At 39.2% G+C, this 18577-nt stretch overlaps 1 protein-coding gene across 1 annotated transcript in view; it reads right to left on the minus strand.

Annotated features, from left to right (window-relative positions):
• The window catches only part of ANK3 (ankyrin 3), a 193505-nt gene extending 186510 nt beyond the window's left edge, over positions 1 to 6995 (minus strand). The window contains exon 1 of the mRNA XM_065746770.1: positions 6634 to 6995. Coding sequence (XP_065602842.1) covers positions 6634 to 6747 — 114 coding nt within the window. The 5' untranslated portion in view covers positions 6748 to 6995. The remainder of the gene's footprint in view (positions 1 to 6633) is intronic.
• Between the last annotated feature and the right edge of the window lie 11582 nt (positions 6996 to 18577).

The raw sequence follows: 18577 nt of genomic DNA on the forward strand, positions 1-18577 counted from the left end.
AACACTACGGATAGATTTCCTTGTGGTAGCCACCACTAGGCACTGTATGACACACTGCAGCCATGAAAGAAACACAGATGTTGTGTCTGTGGAATTTGCTGTGATAGGGTGCTAGGTACCTGTTCACAGATTGATTTTCTTCTTGTGCTCATGAATGCAACCAGTGGGGTGACAGAGGCTTTGGATGCTACCAACTTCAAAAAGAATCAATGACTTCTACAAACTGCTAATAAACTCAACTTGGATAAATAGAAATTAGGCTTTATCCTGCCTAAAATGGGATACCTACACTTGCACAAGATACAATCTTTAAAAAGACAAACATAAAAGTGAATCAGTTGTACCATGTTCTTTTCTCTTTAATTAAAAATTAGTAGTCTCCTTATCTTTCATTGGAAGTAAAAGGAATAAGAAACTGAGATTTAAAGTTGATACATAAACTGTGGTGGCACAGCAAATAATACATTATACACCTTCCAACCGCCCAATAAACTAAAATCCAAAACTGAATAAAAACAGTAATAACAGAATTTAACAGTTGATCAAAAATTTAAGAAGACATTCAATTCACTCTAATAAGCCACAGAAAACATTACAAGGTAATGCTGAAATGAAGAACACTATGCAATACATGTCCTGTATTCAGCAGCTACAAAGGCAACATGAAGTTTTTTTTTTTTCTGGTAATATCACATAGGTATTGAACTATTTGTGTACATCTCAGAGCACAAACAATGTAACTTGGGATGAGTTCACACTACTGAACAGTCAAAGCTTTCTAAATAGCAGGAAGCGTCAGCTTACTGGCAATTGTGAATGTTTTTTAACAAACGTGTCCCAGAGTAATTTTCTTTTCCATTGGCAAAAAAAAAATAAAGCCTCTTTTCTCAGTCTAGCTCTCCTGCCTACTTGTCTTACTTGAACACATACTAAAGAAGTATTCTGTTTGATTTCCCTTTCAAGACACCATACAGTGGTTTCAGTCTCTCCAAAAACACAAAGCTTTTCTGCAGAGGTCAGTGATCATCCTCCACAATGGCCAACAAAACAGAACTCCACACACATATCATACGCAGACAGCAGATGTATCAGAATGATTTCTGATCCCAAACACAATCCGTGGACACCAATGCCTGATCTGCACAATGCCTGAATGGTCAAAGCTTGCAGCTGAAGCTGCAGGTCTGGAGAACACTTGGTATTTAAATACAACTCACAAGGTGATGCTTTCTCATTTCTGTTTCTTTCCTCCAGCCACATCATATATCAACAATGCACATCTTAGACCCAGCTCAAGTCAAACAAGGGCTAACAAGAGCCTAATGCTTGCTTTTAGCACATGAAATCGTCCCCTGTATTCACAGTAACTGTCAGCAGGCCCGAAAGAGAGTCACCTTCCCAAGTGGTCTTGCCCAGTTCTGCTTTGCATTCTTCCAGATGATTCCAAACAAAGAATAAGTACGATCTCCTGGGTTGCCTCCAATGGCTTGCCGTACCCATGTTCGCCCAATTTTGACTCACAGTAACCAATATTGCGTGAATGAGTAAGGGGAATCATATTAAAGCACCTTTTACTCAATCCTAACCCATGAATTCAGGCAGCTTAAGAGCATTATAACATCCAGCAGTGCTCTGACTTTTAGCACAGGGGTGAATATTTGTGTAATCCTCGTGTAATTCACGAGAAGACATTTGTTTCTTAAATCATCAACATTTCTTTTCCTTCTTAATCATCCTTTTTCCCTAGAAGAGACATTTCCTCCTACCCCTCCTCCTCTAAGCTCTCCCCTTCATAAAGCTCAGCATGGGTGGAAAAGACAGAAGACCAGAAGACTCCATTAATACCAGCCACATAGTTGAAACAGTATTGATTTACACTCACGGAGAGTCCAGCTCTAAATCTAGTCATTTAACAATCTTCCTACAATGGAGAGATCATGTATTAGTCTTCTCTCTTCCCCATCTCCTCTCACTATCAGCTGATAGCATTAATAAGGTATAACATGGCTTATAACTCAAACTGACATTTGCATAGTAACTATTAGTTATCAATTGTGATTGCCCAACCTTGAGGTACCAAGGAGGTCAAAGAAAATGTAGAAGGTATTGTAAACCTTACAAAATAAAATGCAAGTTTCAATAGGGCACAACAACTTCTGGGTTTATAAACAAGAAAGTAACACTGAGCAGTGCCCACTTCAAATAATGCTGTAGGGTTACGCACACTCAAGACAATGCAATTGTTTCATTAATTTTAGGGTCATCTTCAAAGAAGGAATTGTTTTGGCCAGTTGAATTGGAGCACGCTTTCAACACCAGCCATCCAACTAACAAAAATTCAACACTGCTGCTAGACTTCGCGCCTAAATATCTCTCAAAACATCCTGAAATTCTTTTAATATTTGCTTCCAACAGAGATTCAAGCCCAATATCAAGAATACCTAGGCAAAATCCACCAACTTCACCAACATTTCATAATCTGCATCATCCTTTTATCTGCCATGGGCAATAGACCCAGATAGCAACACCTTTAATTTATGCCTCAACGCAAATGACTTAAGTCAAAATAATGTGTGTACAACATATCTATGTTCCACTACTGCCAACTACAGCTGTTGAGAAAACATGAAAGAGGTTTCGCTAATCCTGAGGTCTCTGAAGTTATGAGATTAACAAATTCTAAAATCCATCACAACTTGCACTTGCTTTCTGAGTTTATAACTATTAAGATCACATTTCAAGCTTTACCTCAGTAGTTACTAGGCCTTGTTGCATGTGAAAATTGCACCAATTCAGTACAAATAGCTTTTTTAAACCCACAGAGCAATCTGTTGCAGGAATGCATACCTGCCAGAAGATAATTTTTGTTCCGTCTGTTTCATCATCACCAAGATCTAATGCAAAGAAGCCACTTTCATTGGATGCTGGCCCACATACAAACCTTTGCTCAGGATCATCCTGTGGGGTGCAGATTGATTTTTTCAACTCCTTAAGACTCAGACTGAACCCCTGACATGGCTGAGATCTGTAAAAGACACTTGAGAGCCCTGAGAGATATAAAGGGAAAGAACCCAGTGGGTTTCCCAGACAGGATGCGGTGCTGAATGCCAGGATCACCCCTCCTCCTTGGAAGGTGCTAGCAGCACTGCTCACTGCAGCAGGCCTCCTGCAGTCCCTCACAGCTGGGCCAGCTCCTCAGAGCTGCACCAACCACCACACACTCCCACGTTGGTCACTGCCACCCAGGGCAATTTTCCTGGTATGTCTGAAGTTGTAGCCACACCTTCAAACACCACAAGTCTCAAAATGACCAGGATTTGCAACATTAACATCTAATCTGTTCCTTGTTGTCTACAAGTTTGCAGCAGCAGAGGATGTAACAGCAGCAGCCTTTAACATCTTACAGACAGCAGCAAAGAAGCTCTGCATCATGATCACGCTATTCTGCATCTCCAAAGAACATGCTGGTTTCTGAACACTACACACAGATGGAAAACACTTCAGTCTTACTGAATATTGCATAAAACATAAATCATTGAGTATGCGCCAAGACCTTCCCTTCTCTTCTACTATGCACTGAACTCAAAAAACCCATGTAAGGACGTAGAAATGTCACCTTTAATTTAGAAATGGCACTAAATTAACTGATTTGTTTCCAGACTTCATTATAGGATAAGCAAACGCTACTTTTTACAATAAGTAACACTATGGAACAGCACTATACAGAATCCAGCAAACCATCCCATCAAACACTTACTATTAAAGGTGTCTCAGTTCTGAGATACCATTTAAGGCAGGCTGCCCTTGGCTGTGCCCAAAATGCTTGCAGTGTAGGACACTGCACAACCATCCCAGAGGCAGAATTGCTTGAAGCCGTAAAACAGATGTGAACATAACAAATGGGAAGCCTGTGTATGCAGATCCTGCACTGCACTTGGGAGCAGAAGAAGCACAGTGGGCCCACTGCACGCAGCAGCACAGATTCTCTACCGAGGAAGTGCAGCAATGTGAAAAATCTCAGTTTGCGTCTGTGGGATTGTACATAATTCAGTTTTGCTTTGTAGGTATGTTTAAAAATGTCATCTCTCTCATACAAGTATTGAAGAAAGCCTTGAAGAAACATTATTACACTGTAGATTGCTTAACCAGCCAAAAGCTATGAAATATTAAGCTCAGACTGCAATGCTAAAACTACAGAGGGACATAAATCAGCATGACTGTTGCTGGTATCATCAAGCCTAGGACACCGGGTGCTCCCACTGGCCTTGCTTTCCAACCATTGGTTGCCTTGGTCACCTCACTGTATAAATTATCCATAAACATTAGCACTCACTGCTGTTCCGATGCGACTGGAAGACCCTAAAGGAGATTTCTGTATGCTGCTTAAGCAAAGGGTTAGCTTTGTGCAGTATCATGTGATCAACAAAAAAACCAACCCTGAATACTGCTTGTGGGTGGTGCAGAGGAACAAGAAGTGACTCACAACTCATAGTGGAAAAATTGGGGGGAAAATGTTTTAAATAGTCAGGAAAGTACAAAATGGCAAACTGCAACTGTTGGACTTCCTACGCCCCACATACTGGGTTGCAAACCATGTCTCTGCTATGAGTAGACTGATGCCCAAATATATGTGTTAAGTTGAACAGCTGCTGGGTTTTCCCCCCATCCTTTTGATAGCTCTACCTGCCCTCAATCTGCAAGGAAATCCAGAAGGAGATTGAAACAAGCTACCAAATTCTGGTGTGACATGAAGGAAAAAAATAATAATACCCTTTGCTGGAGTGAAAACTCTATCTAGGAAGAGAAAGTAAGGTGCAGAAATGAAACACTGAAAAAAAATCCAGGCATTTAAGGTTAATAGGCTGATATTTATCCATGTGCCGCTCTGGTTGCTAAGAGATTTCCTTTCTACAGCATGGTGTTGTATAAACAATAAAACATTTTTGTCCACAAAGCAATTGTCTCACCTCACTGAACCAAGAGCCTCTCACTGCCACATCCTTCTGTATTGCTCTAATTACAAACTGTGAGAAAGCACCCTCACACAAAGACAGTCCATGTATACAGTTAGGCAAGCTATTGTTAAACTTAAGCACGTTACGTGCAATGTGGGCTTTCTACATCGTGAGCAGAGCAAACAGAGACTGTATATTTTATCCCACAACCCATAGGTAAGCATGGGTTGACAGCCAGCCCTAAAACGTTTGAATGCTGTGGTTGTTCTCAGCATGGGGCGGGTGGAATACCACCCGGCTACGTTACAGACCTGCATAGAATTATAACAGCAAAGAAAAATATTGCTAATTAAGGCCAGCTTCAAACAGGAGTGCCTCGAAGACAGCATCTTATTTTCATACTCATTTATATTGGAAGATGATTCAGAAGATCTTTACGTATGTTCACCCAGAAAAAATCTCTACAGCTAACATGCTGCAGTACATTCACTGCAGCCATCTAAACTGCCTCCTAATGCGTTCACTAGAACAGAAGGCAGTGGGTTTCTCAGTGCTTTTTATTATGTATAACGCTCCCGTCACAGAGAAATAAGAGAAAAGGGCAGGGAAATGCTGACTCTCACACAACCAAAAGATGCACATATGTTAGAGGAAATCTACATGTCATTTAGGAAGCACACGCAATGCTTCTCTGAGCGTATGAAGATTATCCAATCCCCCTTAGGGGGATTTCACAAAAGGACACAGAAAAACTACATGCCCAGGTTTCTGCTGAGACAACCAGCTTCTTGACGTGCTCTTGAAAAATTGCAATAAAATACAACCAAAGATGAGAAATCACGGCCCGGCCTTATTTCTGTGGAGCAGGGGTATAAGGTGTCATTTTTAAGGACATACCACAGCGCAGCCAAAGTGAGTGGTATAATGACAGATAAAGAGGACACTAACCGTAACCATTTTGCTTGGTAACTTGCAGAAAATTAGTGGGACTTGAATCACATACAGGCTCCTTAACTGAACAATGAGCAATGCAGTGCCTACTGAAACGTTCAGGTCCCAGCGTGCTGGAGGATTCTCTGCATCCAAGACAAATCTACAGCAGAGAAAAGCCAGGCTGGCTGCGAGATCTCAGTCATGTATTCCCCTAACAAAAGAAAGTTGCTAATAACGGATTGTTGCTATTCAATTATTTAACAGTGCTCAGGCTTTGGAGAAAACAGAAACAACAAAACACCTTATTTCTCTAACGTTACCCCCAAAAACATATGTTTCAGAAGGAAAATATGTGACAGTCCAAACACAAAGAAAAGAAATCTGCCTGCACACACATTCCCCTTAAGTACATGTATGCAGGGCTAAACTATGCTGTGAAACCCTTGAGAAAGCTGCGCATTTTGCCTCACATCACGGTTACAAACTACTTTCAAGTCACAGACAGTTTGCATATCATGGAAACACGAGTGATTTATCTTTGAAACGAACACACACCTCCTGCATCATCCCTGCAATCAACTAATATCCGATTAAACATTCAATGGCTTTGCAAACCCCCCAGTTGCAGTTATCAATGTCATTTTACAATGTTAACAAATTACTCCGACAGCAGCCACGTTACATGCAAGAATGAGCTAATTGAAACAAAAGAAATCCTGTCACAATTTGGCACAGATCTAGATACCTTTTTCTTCCGATCCCGGGATCTTTTCCTGTGTTTTCTTTTTTTCTCAGTTTCTTCTTCAGCATTAATTTCTAAATCCCTGTTTTTCTTTAACTGGGATGCCGCGTGAGCCATAATGCATTAGAAATCCTTTACAACAATGCTCCCTTGTAAAAGGTGATTTCCTCGGGCACCTTTAACCAGCCCTTACAGCAAACGTTCCAATGACTGGAAAGAAATCTGTGACCAGAGCCAGGAACACATTCAGGATTCAGAGATCTCACAGCAGCTTGCAGTCACTACAAAAACACATAGTTGCAGATTTCTTCCTGTACCTTTCTGTACCTGAATCTTTATAAAACGGTGCAGCCATCGTAATGCATTTAACGTAATGAAAAAGACAGCTGGGACAGAGAAAGCTGTATTATGGCTGTATCCCCTGCCACCAGCTGGAAGTGTCTAAGTGACTCCACTGAAGGGGGAATGCTGAAAAGAGAGGCTTTCTATTAAAAAAAATTCCAGAACAATAACATATGTTGTGCTGTATTTTCTTCACTCATCATGAACTAGATTTTTAAAGCCTATTGAAAAGAACAGCGTTAACGATTTACATTTCTCAGCCAATTTTGCATGGTAAGTCATTTAACCTATAACGAAATGGAGCAGCTCCTACTTTAGGTTAACTGCTGATGGTGACAAAAAAATAAAATAAAAATTTCTTTTTACCATGGAGACTCTGACTGCATTATGCAGAAAACAATGCATGCTTTGCCATAACTTAACAGTGTGTCTTTTATACCCATTTTTCAATTCAAATACATTTTGTGAAAGAGGATTACAGAAAGCCCTGTTGTCTTTCCTCTTTTTTTTTTTCCAAACATACTTATTACAAAACATCATACAGAAAGAAAGATGTGATCATGCTAGTATTCGAAACAGGAATTTAATTGATGGGAGTTTTCCTGAAACCATCCTTTAACGTGGTCAGAAAGAGAAACCAACACTATTTCCATGTAGTTAGAAACATACTTTCAGGATTCTGTGTCAAGGCTCACTTCAATCATCTTACTATTTTTGCCACCTGAGTCCTCAATGACTGCAGCTTTTGAATATTCATTACAGGAGGTAAGATAGCAGCAGTGTTACAGGCCTGCAGGAGGATCTTTCACTAGTATGAACACAGAGCAAGCATCTAGTAAATACGGAACCATATTTTCCTCTATGTAAATATGAACAACCAGCAGCTCACCTATAAATTGCTGTTTTTAACCTTTCCTGGTATTCCTAGTAGAGTACCTCATGGTAATGAAGATCCACATTTTTAGTCTGATTTCTTTGGATATAAGAACCAAAAGTCCCTGCAAGTGAAACTAGTATATTTTAGACAGTATAGCATGACTCTTCTGAGGGAAATCAAAACAGAAACAAAATTTGTACTGATAAAAATAATTAAAATTTGAAGCGCAACTTGCAAAATCATACAGAATTGTCAGGATTTAGCATAAAACCCTGAGCTGTCTCACAAAGTTAGCAGTGTTCCTCCCTGGGACTTGAGAGGCATTTTCTGAATTCAGGCTGTAAGGTCCAGTAGGTGACATGCATCCATTGCATTAGTTCTCACATGACACAGCTAAGAGCAAAATAACCTTTTCAAATCTCAGGAACTGAAACTACTTTGAATGCTCTGACTGTTAACCAAAAGGCAGCACATAACGAACTGTTTGTCTACCGTTCATGGGCCAATAAGCCAAGTTTTAAGTTTTGCTTATTTGGGGATGACTTTTAAGAGATGCTTGAGGATGGAGATAACCACAGTTATGTGACCTTAAGGACCTTTCCTCCTGGTACAGTTAAACCACAGGTTCCTGCATCTCAAGCTCACTGTACCTATCACACACATATTGCTACATACTTCTCCCCTCTGAAAGACTGGGAGACACACGTATTACCTTTTGAAAGCCATGGAATAAGTAATGCCACCCTTTGGCAATGCCTGGTGTTACATCAGAAGTAGCAAATTCCCACCTCTCCGTGTGCTAAGAAGCTTGAATAGACATATTATTGTTTTTAAAGATGCAAAACATGCACCTGAATGACATTCAGAGCATGTTTTCAACAGTAATGCAAGGAGCACAATGGCAAGCAGTCAAAGGGCACATTCAGGCATCTATGTGGATTGTGGCTCAGCTCCTCAGTGAAGCACAAAGCAATAGGGAAGAGTCCACTGCATCACGAGAGTCCTACAGCAGTAGGAAACTGGGCACAATGGATGGTACAAGGGGCTGGAGATGGTATCTCAAGGAAGCTTGTGGAGGAACAGACAGGGAAAGACAAGACTGCCATACAGTTGAAGCAAAACAAAAATCATACCTAAGGCTTTGCTTTCTAGCTCACAGACTGCCTGCGTCGCCTTGGAACTAATGGTCTCTGAAGTTCTGATGTTCCTCAGTGAAACAAAGTTGACTTGTGTTCCTCTCTCTGGCAGAATGCAGTTACTAACAGGGAAGTGCTCAGAAAATACCGAAGGATCGGAATCAGAAATATATCCAACAAAACTCAATGGAGTTGGGCTCCTTCCACTTCTGGCATATTTCCATCTGGATTTGGAGGACTTATGAGCCTTTGCTTTACAAAACCAACTTCCCATTTGAGCCATAATGGATGTGAATATGCTGCAATTCATCACTTCCAGGCTATCCTTGACACGTTCCATGAACCCCTTAACCACATAGCCTGTAACTTATGCCTAAATAACCTCATTATTTGAGAACACAAATATGCATGATAAAGCGTTGTATGCTTAAAGTATGTGAAGTACACTTTCAAAACACTGGCAGAGAGAATAATTGGTAGTCAGGCAGGTTAAAAGCCTTCACATGATCTTACGCACAGACCATACTTCCATGCACAGAGAAAGCTTGTATGAATGAGAATTATTCTAACAAATTATGGTAATAAGTGAACTTGTCCAATCCCTTGAGATATACATGTGTGAGCATTTTATCTGTCAGGCTTCTTCCCAAGTATCTTTTAACTAATTATCCAGCTGGGCCAAACATGCACATGCTCTTATTATGTGGATTACAACCTCAGCTTCAACTGTAGATTCCAAACTCCTGATTTAAACTTAAGGAAAAAAAAAAGCCTTTTCAAACTTAAACTTCAGTAAATTACATGTTAGCTATCACAACAAAAGTAAAAAAAAAATCTTGAATAGAAAAGAGATTATGAAAAAGGTACGAGTAAAAGATTCATGCCCCTGTGAAATTGATCATATACACAATGTCTGCTCTGCTTTTGGGGAAGTGGTGAAGCGCTGGCAGCATTCACCGAAAGGTGACAGGGCACTGCCAGACTGATACTTGGATGGAGTGTGAAGGTTTTCATGCCAGATGTCATAACTCACTTCAAGGGAATTAGGTACTAGAAAACTTCATTAAGTGCTTCTTTTCAGACTTCAGTAAAATAATTACGCTATTTGATTTCACCCTTAATTACAAAGTTAATGAAACGACAATGACTTTTTCAGTACAATCCACAGGGTCCTGATAAAGTTATGGAGAATGATAAATTATACCTTATTTCAGCATTGGGAAAATTAAAGTTTCTGTTAGCCAAAGAATAACATCTCCTCAGCTTCATCTGCTCACAGAGCTGTAATAGTGGCCAGAAAGTGATTTCATCAACTAGTTTATCAAGTTGGATAAGTTTAACCTACTAAAGCACTGCTATAAAGCTACATTCAAAAGTCTGCAAAACAGCATTAGCATACAGCATTGAGAATGGCCTTAAAAAAAAACAATATGTAGAGAAGAATGTGTTTGTAGTCTAATTGATGGAGTTAACATATATTACTGAGCAGCTTACGGATCAAGGGTGGTATCATCACATTTATTTTAAATATGCAGCACAGAAATAGAGGAGACAATCATGAAAACATTGGCTTACCACCAATCCATGAAACATCAGAACTATGAATATGTAAACTCTTTTGGGGGTAGATGCAATACCATAAAAACATTCAATGATTACACTGATTAGATCACTACGGATTAGTTAAGGCTGGTCACGTACAGTGCTGGAAGGCCACTCTAAAACAAGGTATGAGCACATTTTACCCAAACGTTTAATCAAGAGTTACAGGTAGAATAAAAAATGCAGAGAGCAAAGAAAAGGAAAACACAAGAAAGAAAAATCAAAGACAATTCTTGTTACATTACTCTGTTACACTTTCTGAGATAAATACCCCAAAAATAACACAGGGATAGGTAGGGAAAGATTCTGGATTATTTTATCAAGACAAATAGTGGAAGTAAAAAGAAAAAGCACGAACAAGACAGAAGTGCATGCAATGTCAGTTTATCAGTTCAGTGTTAAGTACCAGTGGTGTGTGGAGGTCTTTTCTGACCTTGGTGATTCTCTGATTCTGTTCTATGAAAATAACAACCTGGGAGAAGAATTAGCAGAAGAAAAAAAAGCACTCTAGCTATAAAAGGGCTGGATGAAACTTGGTTAACTTGTAAAAAGAAAATCCTTCAAGAGGAGATTCATAAGACCCAACAGTGTTCACCTGTGAGACTAGTAGCTCTTGCATCTTAAAAACAAACAAGAAAAGGAAAAAAAAAAACAAAAATACAAGAAAGTTTAAAAGCTTATTCTGCATTAGTTTCTACTGTTATCTCCTTTTCACACATTCAGTGCCAGAGTGGGATGGATCGGCCCCCCAAACATGCAGAAAAGCATCTAGATCTGTGAGCAGCAAATGCACGGAAAAAGAGAAAAGTTAAGGGCTGGTTTTTCCGTTCTCTTTTGTTGGATTGCAGGTTAAGTTTCTACTACCACCTGCATCTTCTATCAGCAATCTGCTTTGACAGTAATATTCTCAGAGAAGTTACATGATGAAACACAACAGAGTCAGAAATGGATACATGCAGTACATGGACAGAAGGAAAAACTCCAAAAAATGGTTTATAAGTGACTTTTATACTGTTCACCCCCATAATGTTTTTTTTTAATTTAGATACAAAATCTGGAATTTCATGGAATTACAATTTATCTGAGGATATTTGTACAGTCCTACCAAGAGGTTTACTACTAAAATGAGCCTGTTGCCCACACTGGAAATGTGATCAGAAGAGGTAACAACTGTCAACATAAACAATAACCACCGCCAACTCACACGTAACAGCCATGAAATTCACTCTTCATTATGCGCTCTCCAGATGCATCAGCTGCCTTTTGAGCTCAGTCAAGCCCAAGTAAGTGACAGATTTCAGCCTCACAGAATTAAGCACAGAACTACTAGTCCTCTAGTGCAGGGAAGACAATGTTTGGTTGAACTGATGACGTAGTACATCCTGAAGTGCAGCACACTCCCAGTACAAGGATGGCTGAGCTGTGAACTCAAGAACTTACAGTCCGAGGCATGACATTTAAAAGAAAACAACTACTGATTTTGTTTTGCCTTTAAGACTTGCACAGTAAATTTGGAAAATTTAAAACTTGAACCGTATCTCAAACCCTTCCTCTCAGAGGCAGAGAAAATGGGGAAGTAAATTTTCAGATGTTTAGGTCCCCCATCAAGTCATGGTAAAAAGCCACCAGCAAACAAACCGGGAAGAGAAAAACAACGCACTCGTGCACCAGCAGAGTAGAAAGAAGAAGACAGAAGAGTATCCCATATTACCTGGAGATTATGAGCCCTCATTTTCACAAGAGAAGGATAAATTTGTTTTTTCTATTTGCCACAAAGGGCTTTAATTTTCACTGTTCTGCAAGGACACTATAAAGGAGGTTTCATCTCAGACTCACAGCAAATAAAGAAAAAAATACCAACGTATCTTACTTCTGTAGGCACATGAATTGGAAATTCCTTTGAGTGGGTTTGTAGATGTAACTGAGAATGAACCCAGGAAATGCATCTCATGCAAGAACAATAGGAAAAACATAAGTAGCCTTTAAACTGTTGTTCAGCAAATACACAAAAGACTACTCCTTTTTTCCCTTTCCTCAAAATAATGTTTGTAAAAGCCTACTTTTACCAGGAACAACTGAAATTATGCGAACGTGCACTTCTCTAAAGCACTGTGAACATTTTTCTGTACTAGACAAATAGCAGACAAAGACAACAATCAGGAATGAGACACACAATCAGTATCAGTGGGATGCTGACAAAGATTACTCACAATGAAATGCTAGTCATCAGGCTTCAAACACAAGTAGCTGACATTTATATCCAAGACTAATGGTCATGATCTGCAACATATTTTACAACTCGGTTGGAACTTCCATGTATGTTAAAAGGTACATCAACATCGCCCATGTCCCTACCTACAGAGCTACTCTCTACCTGGCCTTTCTGCTAATGCCAGCCCCAGTCCAGCTGCAGGAACTGAAGGTCAGCAGAATGGTACTGCCTTGCTCTAAACTTACAATTTTGTTGAGGCAAATTTTAGACACTTCTGTCAGCGACACCAGCACAGCCAGGAAAAGTTACCCCAGCACATGGGGTTAAGCGCAAAAGAAAGCTCTGAATCAGGTCTGCACTTTAAGCCTGTGGAGGGGTTTCCTTCAACACAACAAAAGCAGAGATCAAGTAGGAGCCTCGTATGGCCTTCATAGAAGCTCCTCTGCCAGTTCCCAAATTGATACAAGAGGAGTTATTCCCTGCTCATCTCAGATGAGAAACACTCCATCTCAGTGTGGTTTAAAAATAACACAAAACAGCAGCAGGAAATGTCTTTGCAGTATTTCAAGTTACTCGGCACCAAGTCCATGCCTGGTGTCCCTGTTTAGGAGCAGAAGCAGTTTTGTAATAATAAAAGCAACATAAAAAGCAATCCCACTGCAGAACTCTAACACCTGTAACAGCATAATAAATGAATCTTCTTAAAGAAATGCAGCTGCTAAACAAACAGTGGGATGGGACGTCGGTCATAAATAGATGCAATATCTCTGTGAGTAATGGATCATTTCCCAGTCACAATTCTTGTTAGGCTGAAGTCAAAAGTATACATTTTAGGTTAAATGAAATTTTGACTAAAAGAACCTCCAATCACTGTAACAGCCGCACACGAAAAAACATTTATATCTTTGGGCAAAGGCAGAGCTTGCTGACGTTATGGTGTGGGTTATCTTAACCACCTACTTTAATGACCTGGTGTCTACTTATTTTCTTGTTTCTAAGCCTTGCACACAGAGAGCAGCTTACTTGCTTTATGTTGTAATAAAAAGTTGCAGAATAGACACCACAAAGCAGCCATCTGCAAAGGTCACCATGAAGGCATTCCACTTGAAGCTTTCACCATCTCTCAACTACCCTCAGATTTCTATCTGTACAGTATCTTCTTGAATTGCTGTGGTACAAAAGAACACAGAAGTCAAGCGAAAGGAAGAAAAAATGGCTCATTGGCTTCTGTTGTATGCTACTGTATGCATTTTTCAGTCTTGATTTCCCTGAAGCCGTTTCACGTGCAAAAACATCTATTAGCAAAAACTAGTACTAAGACAATGCAGACAGGCAGATGCAAGTCAGTAAGAAGAACAGTTGCAATTCCTTCAATTTTCAGCACTACACTTGCATATACTCCTCTTCAGGAGGATGCAAAGCACTCATTTACCAGCTCTGACTTGAACTGCAGTCGAAAGACATAGAATTTCCAGAGTAGATCCTAACTCCTTCCAAAATACACCAAACTCCTTAAGTTCATGAAGAAATATTTTAAAACAAAATAAAGCAATGAAATAAAATAAGATCTCCAATTCTCTTCAGAATAAGAAACTCATTTAATTAGACTACTTAATTATTCAATATTCCTTTTCCTTTGTTCAAGTGGTTATCCTTCCCTCGTTCCCAAAGGGTCCTCACCATAATTAAGTCAGGGAATCATTAAAATCTCACCATGCTGCCCAAGTCAGATTTCAGAACTGTTAGTGTTCTGCACACTCCATGTGGCAATGACTTAAATACATAGGAAAAAATGTGAAAAGCAGAATCATTAACAGTACCAAGAGACAGAAGATTAGTAAACGTCTACGACACAACATTTTTCTCATTCTCCAAGGAGTAAATTCACACCTTGGTCATTAAGTCTACAGGTTTATACTTTAAACAAGGCCATGTGAAAATTCTCAGTTTTCTGAAAGTAAAAACAAATCAAAGAGCATTTAGAGACTTGTTTGAACTGAAGATTTACAGTTTATTTGACAAAAACAAGCGGCAAAGTCCAGGAATTAGCCCTTGGAACAAGAAACACAGCTACACCCACTGGTTGAAAACAAAACCTAAAATCCACTGCCACTCCAAAATATTCATAAATGTTGTATATATGTATTTACACAATGCTATTTTATGTCCACAGCAGATGCAGTTCTTTCTTGACCTAGCAATAACAAGCAAGCATACATATGCATGAAGATTGCTCCAAAATAAATACCTCCTATTTTATTCTGCTGGCCCACAGTATCAGAGACAGATGTTGATGCCACGATGGTAGAAGCTAAACCTTCCCACCAAAGCTGCATTACATTTAGTTGCTGCGTGACAGATAGCAGCAGAGAGGCAGTTCAACAAATGGGGCCTGACTTGGAAGTGCACATGAAGCGAAGGTGGGAAAAGAAATTTCTTCACATGGAAAAATTGGCAAACATTAACATGCATCAACACTTGCTGAATGTTTATGGAGACCAAAGAGCAGATGTGAGCACAATGAGGTGGTGGGTGGTGCATTTCAGTAGAAGTGACATGAAAGCCAGGCCACATTCAGGATGGCTACACACAGCTGTCACATCACAAAATGAAGAGAGTCTCAATTAGCTCATCCAAGGTGGCTGCAGGGCTGCTTTTCTCTCATTCTCACTCCTCTTTTCCCCTTAAGTCTGGTCTCTTAGAGGCACAGCCACTGCTGCTCACGGTTGAACTGCTAGCAACAAGTTCTTGTTAGAGACAGCTGTGATCTGACATGAGGGCAGCTGCTGGGCTTTGCTCACAGAGACCACCTCTACAGCCCCTCTCTACTAAACTGTGCCACATAGACACAACAGACCTATTAACTTTCAATCTTAGAAAATTCCCAAATAAAATAATTTGTAATTACTTAAAGTGTATCAACATGAACTACAACCAATCTGGATTCACTCAGAGGAAACCATGTCAAAATAAATATAAGCAACCACAGGAACGATCTGGGGGAAACACGATAACAAAAATTAATGAATATCAACAGGAAAGATGGGGGGAGAAAAAACACACAGGTTAAGGACAACATTAAATTGTTCTTCATCAAGTTCTAGAGGCTACTGCAAGTTGAACATGGGACAAAAGACAAACAGCACAGCAAAGTACAGAAAAACAGACTGTACAGTAAAACAAGTAACCTTTCTATTCCACTTAGCATTTCCAAAGCTTCAGATATACTGACACTGACTTCTGCTACTTCACTTCCAGAAAGAGAGAAGTATTTGGAAAACAAGAGCAATCAGATGTCTGTAAAACAAAGTCTCATTTAACCTACAGAAAAGATGACTAATAGGACAGGGCAACAGACCTCACATCCATCAACAGTTGCCAAAATGCAGAAAATGGTCTGTTCTGATCAGTCAGGAGAGTTGAATAAGGCATTATGGAAAAAAAAGTAAATATTAAGTATAATGCAGTTCTGCAACAGAAAGCAGGAGAGATTTGTTTTTGCTACTGACTTCCAGAAAAAGGTTTGACAGAACACCTAGGATCCATACATCTACAAAAGCCTGTGAAAGGCAGTGGGGTGCTGCAAAAGCAAGACCTACCTTCGTGTAGGTCATTTGCAAAAGATAAGTGGTGAACACTTTATGAAAATGGTTCCTGTAATACATTCAAAGTTGGAAAATCAATAATACAATCCATACTTAAATACTTCTGAACACCTGCATGAGAAAAAAGTAGCATATCACGGAAGGGTTTGATGCAAAAAGATCAACTCTCACAAGCTATTTACTTACAAGACTGGTTGTCTGGCCATTTACAGACAAAATAAAGTTTTAAGATTGTAATTATGATCAGAATGGGAACCTTACAACTCTTTCCTCCTAAAATAGACATTTGGATGCATTTGATAATATTTGAGGGTGACACTCACCAGCATTCATGTGACCACTGCACCAATAGGATCACAGACTTCACAGTTTCCCAAGCTCTGTACTTAGCCCTACTGTGACAGCAAAAAACTGTTTCACTGATTTCATCATTCTTTGTTTAATAAGACAGGACAGCTAGAAATGCATCATAAAATCTGGGACCTCCTGCATGCTTCCACTTATCAGAAGAGTTTGCTGCAGACATCAAAACCCCAAATGAAGATAAAAATCAAAACAGAACAGAGATGTTTCAGAATTATTCAGTTGAGTGTTAAAGTCTTAAAAATGTATTGGATAGTACATCTAAAAATGCAAAACTTTAAAATTTATAGTTTGTTTGTGAAATAAAAAAAAGGAAAAACTAAACATAGCTATATAGAAACATACAGTCCACCAGAATTCTTGGCATAAATTACAGATCTATAACAATCCCATCCTAAAGAAATTAGCGAGAGCCCATTACTTGTCCATTTGAAACTGAGATTGAATATACAGAAAAGAATTGTAAAGAACAATTATGCATTGTAAGGGTAATGGATAAGATGATCTAATCAGGCTTTTCCATCTCTTATCCCATCATCGCATTTCGATTACTTGTGGGAATAGAAGTCCAAAGCATCATTTTCCCCCTTAGCACAATAAGATATTCTTCAGTTCTTACACATAAGCAAAACTGGGGTCTTAGATATAATATTGAGTGTTAACTTGCAAAAGCTCTATGTAATATCACAGCTATTTAAAGATACTGTAACTACTTATTAATAATATTTATTAATGTCTTTTTAGAATAAACAATGCATTATTTATTATGGCAGATTTTATTTCTTTAAGCTCCATTTGCAGCCTTAAAGCCCCATTCTAGACTCGTAGCATAGACTCTGAAGGGTATTCCCAGACGTGCAGTTAGGCAGAGACTACAGGTACAGTGATAATGAAAAGCAGGCTTTGGACTATACTACAAGAATTGTGTACATGTGAACAGAAAGTGACCAGTTTATGTATTATTCAGTAACAAAGAACCACTCATCAGAATCAACAAGTTCGCACTGGCTTTCAGCATGTAGACTCAACAATTGTGCCATCGTGATAACAAAACCTTTATGACAATCATGTTCTCACTGTTGCACTCACTGCTCCAAAATGCTGTTTGTGCTCTTACATCCACAACAAGGCCTACTAAATCTTTGCATCTGAAGAAAATCCTATTCTACATCTTCTGTCATTGGCTAGTAACACAGGCAGGGTACAATCTTATGTTTCGTGTCTTCACATTTAAACAACTTATACTATAGATTTTTTTCTGCAGACAGAAAAGTACACACTGAAATTCTGGGGTTGTGATGATGACATCTCCTGGATCACAGAATCACCAAGGCTGGAAAAGAGCTACAAGATCATCCAGTCCAAGCGTCAACCTATTACCAATAGTCTCTCTAAAACATGTCCCTCAACACAACATCTAAACATCCCTTGAGCACATCATCAATTCAAAACAGTAAACATATCACAGAAGTAATAAAAAAAGTAATGTACATCTTTAAATAAAACATGAAATGGAACTTCATTTTCTTTAAATCGTTTTTCCCCTTCCTTTTTACTTTGCAAACACAGCAGCTTTTACTGGATTATACGTTGAGAGACCAAGGTTATAAAACACACCTTCCTCTCCTTCCAATCTTACTGGATGCCTGGGAGTCATTATTTCAAAACATTAGGATTTTAAATGTTTCCTGGTTTAATACAGCAATGAAAATTAACACCAGACATAGGTTTGGTAAAGTGATTGAGCTAAGGCCAAAAGCCATCAAGTGTTCAGCAGTGCTCCATTAATGCTATCCAAGGCAAAATCCAA

The sequence above is a fragment of the Cyrtonyx montezumae genome, unplaced genomic scaffold, assembly GCF_038088225.1.
Source record: "Cyrtonyx montezumae isolate F1298 unplaced genomic scaffold, pur_monq_1.0 scaffold_4, whole genome shotgun sequence".
NCBI classification, from domain to species: Eukaryota; Metazoa; Chordata; class Aves; order Galliformes; family Odontophoridae; genus Cyrtonyx; species Cyrtonyx montezumae.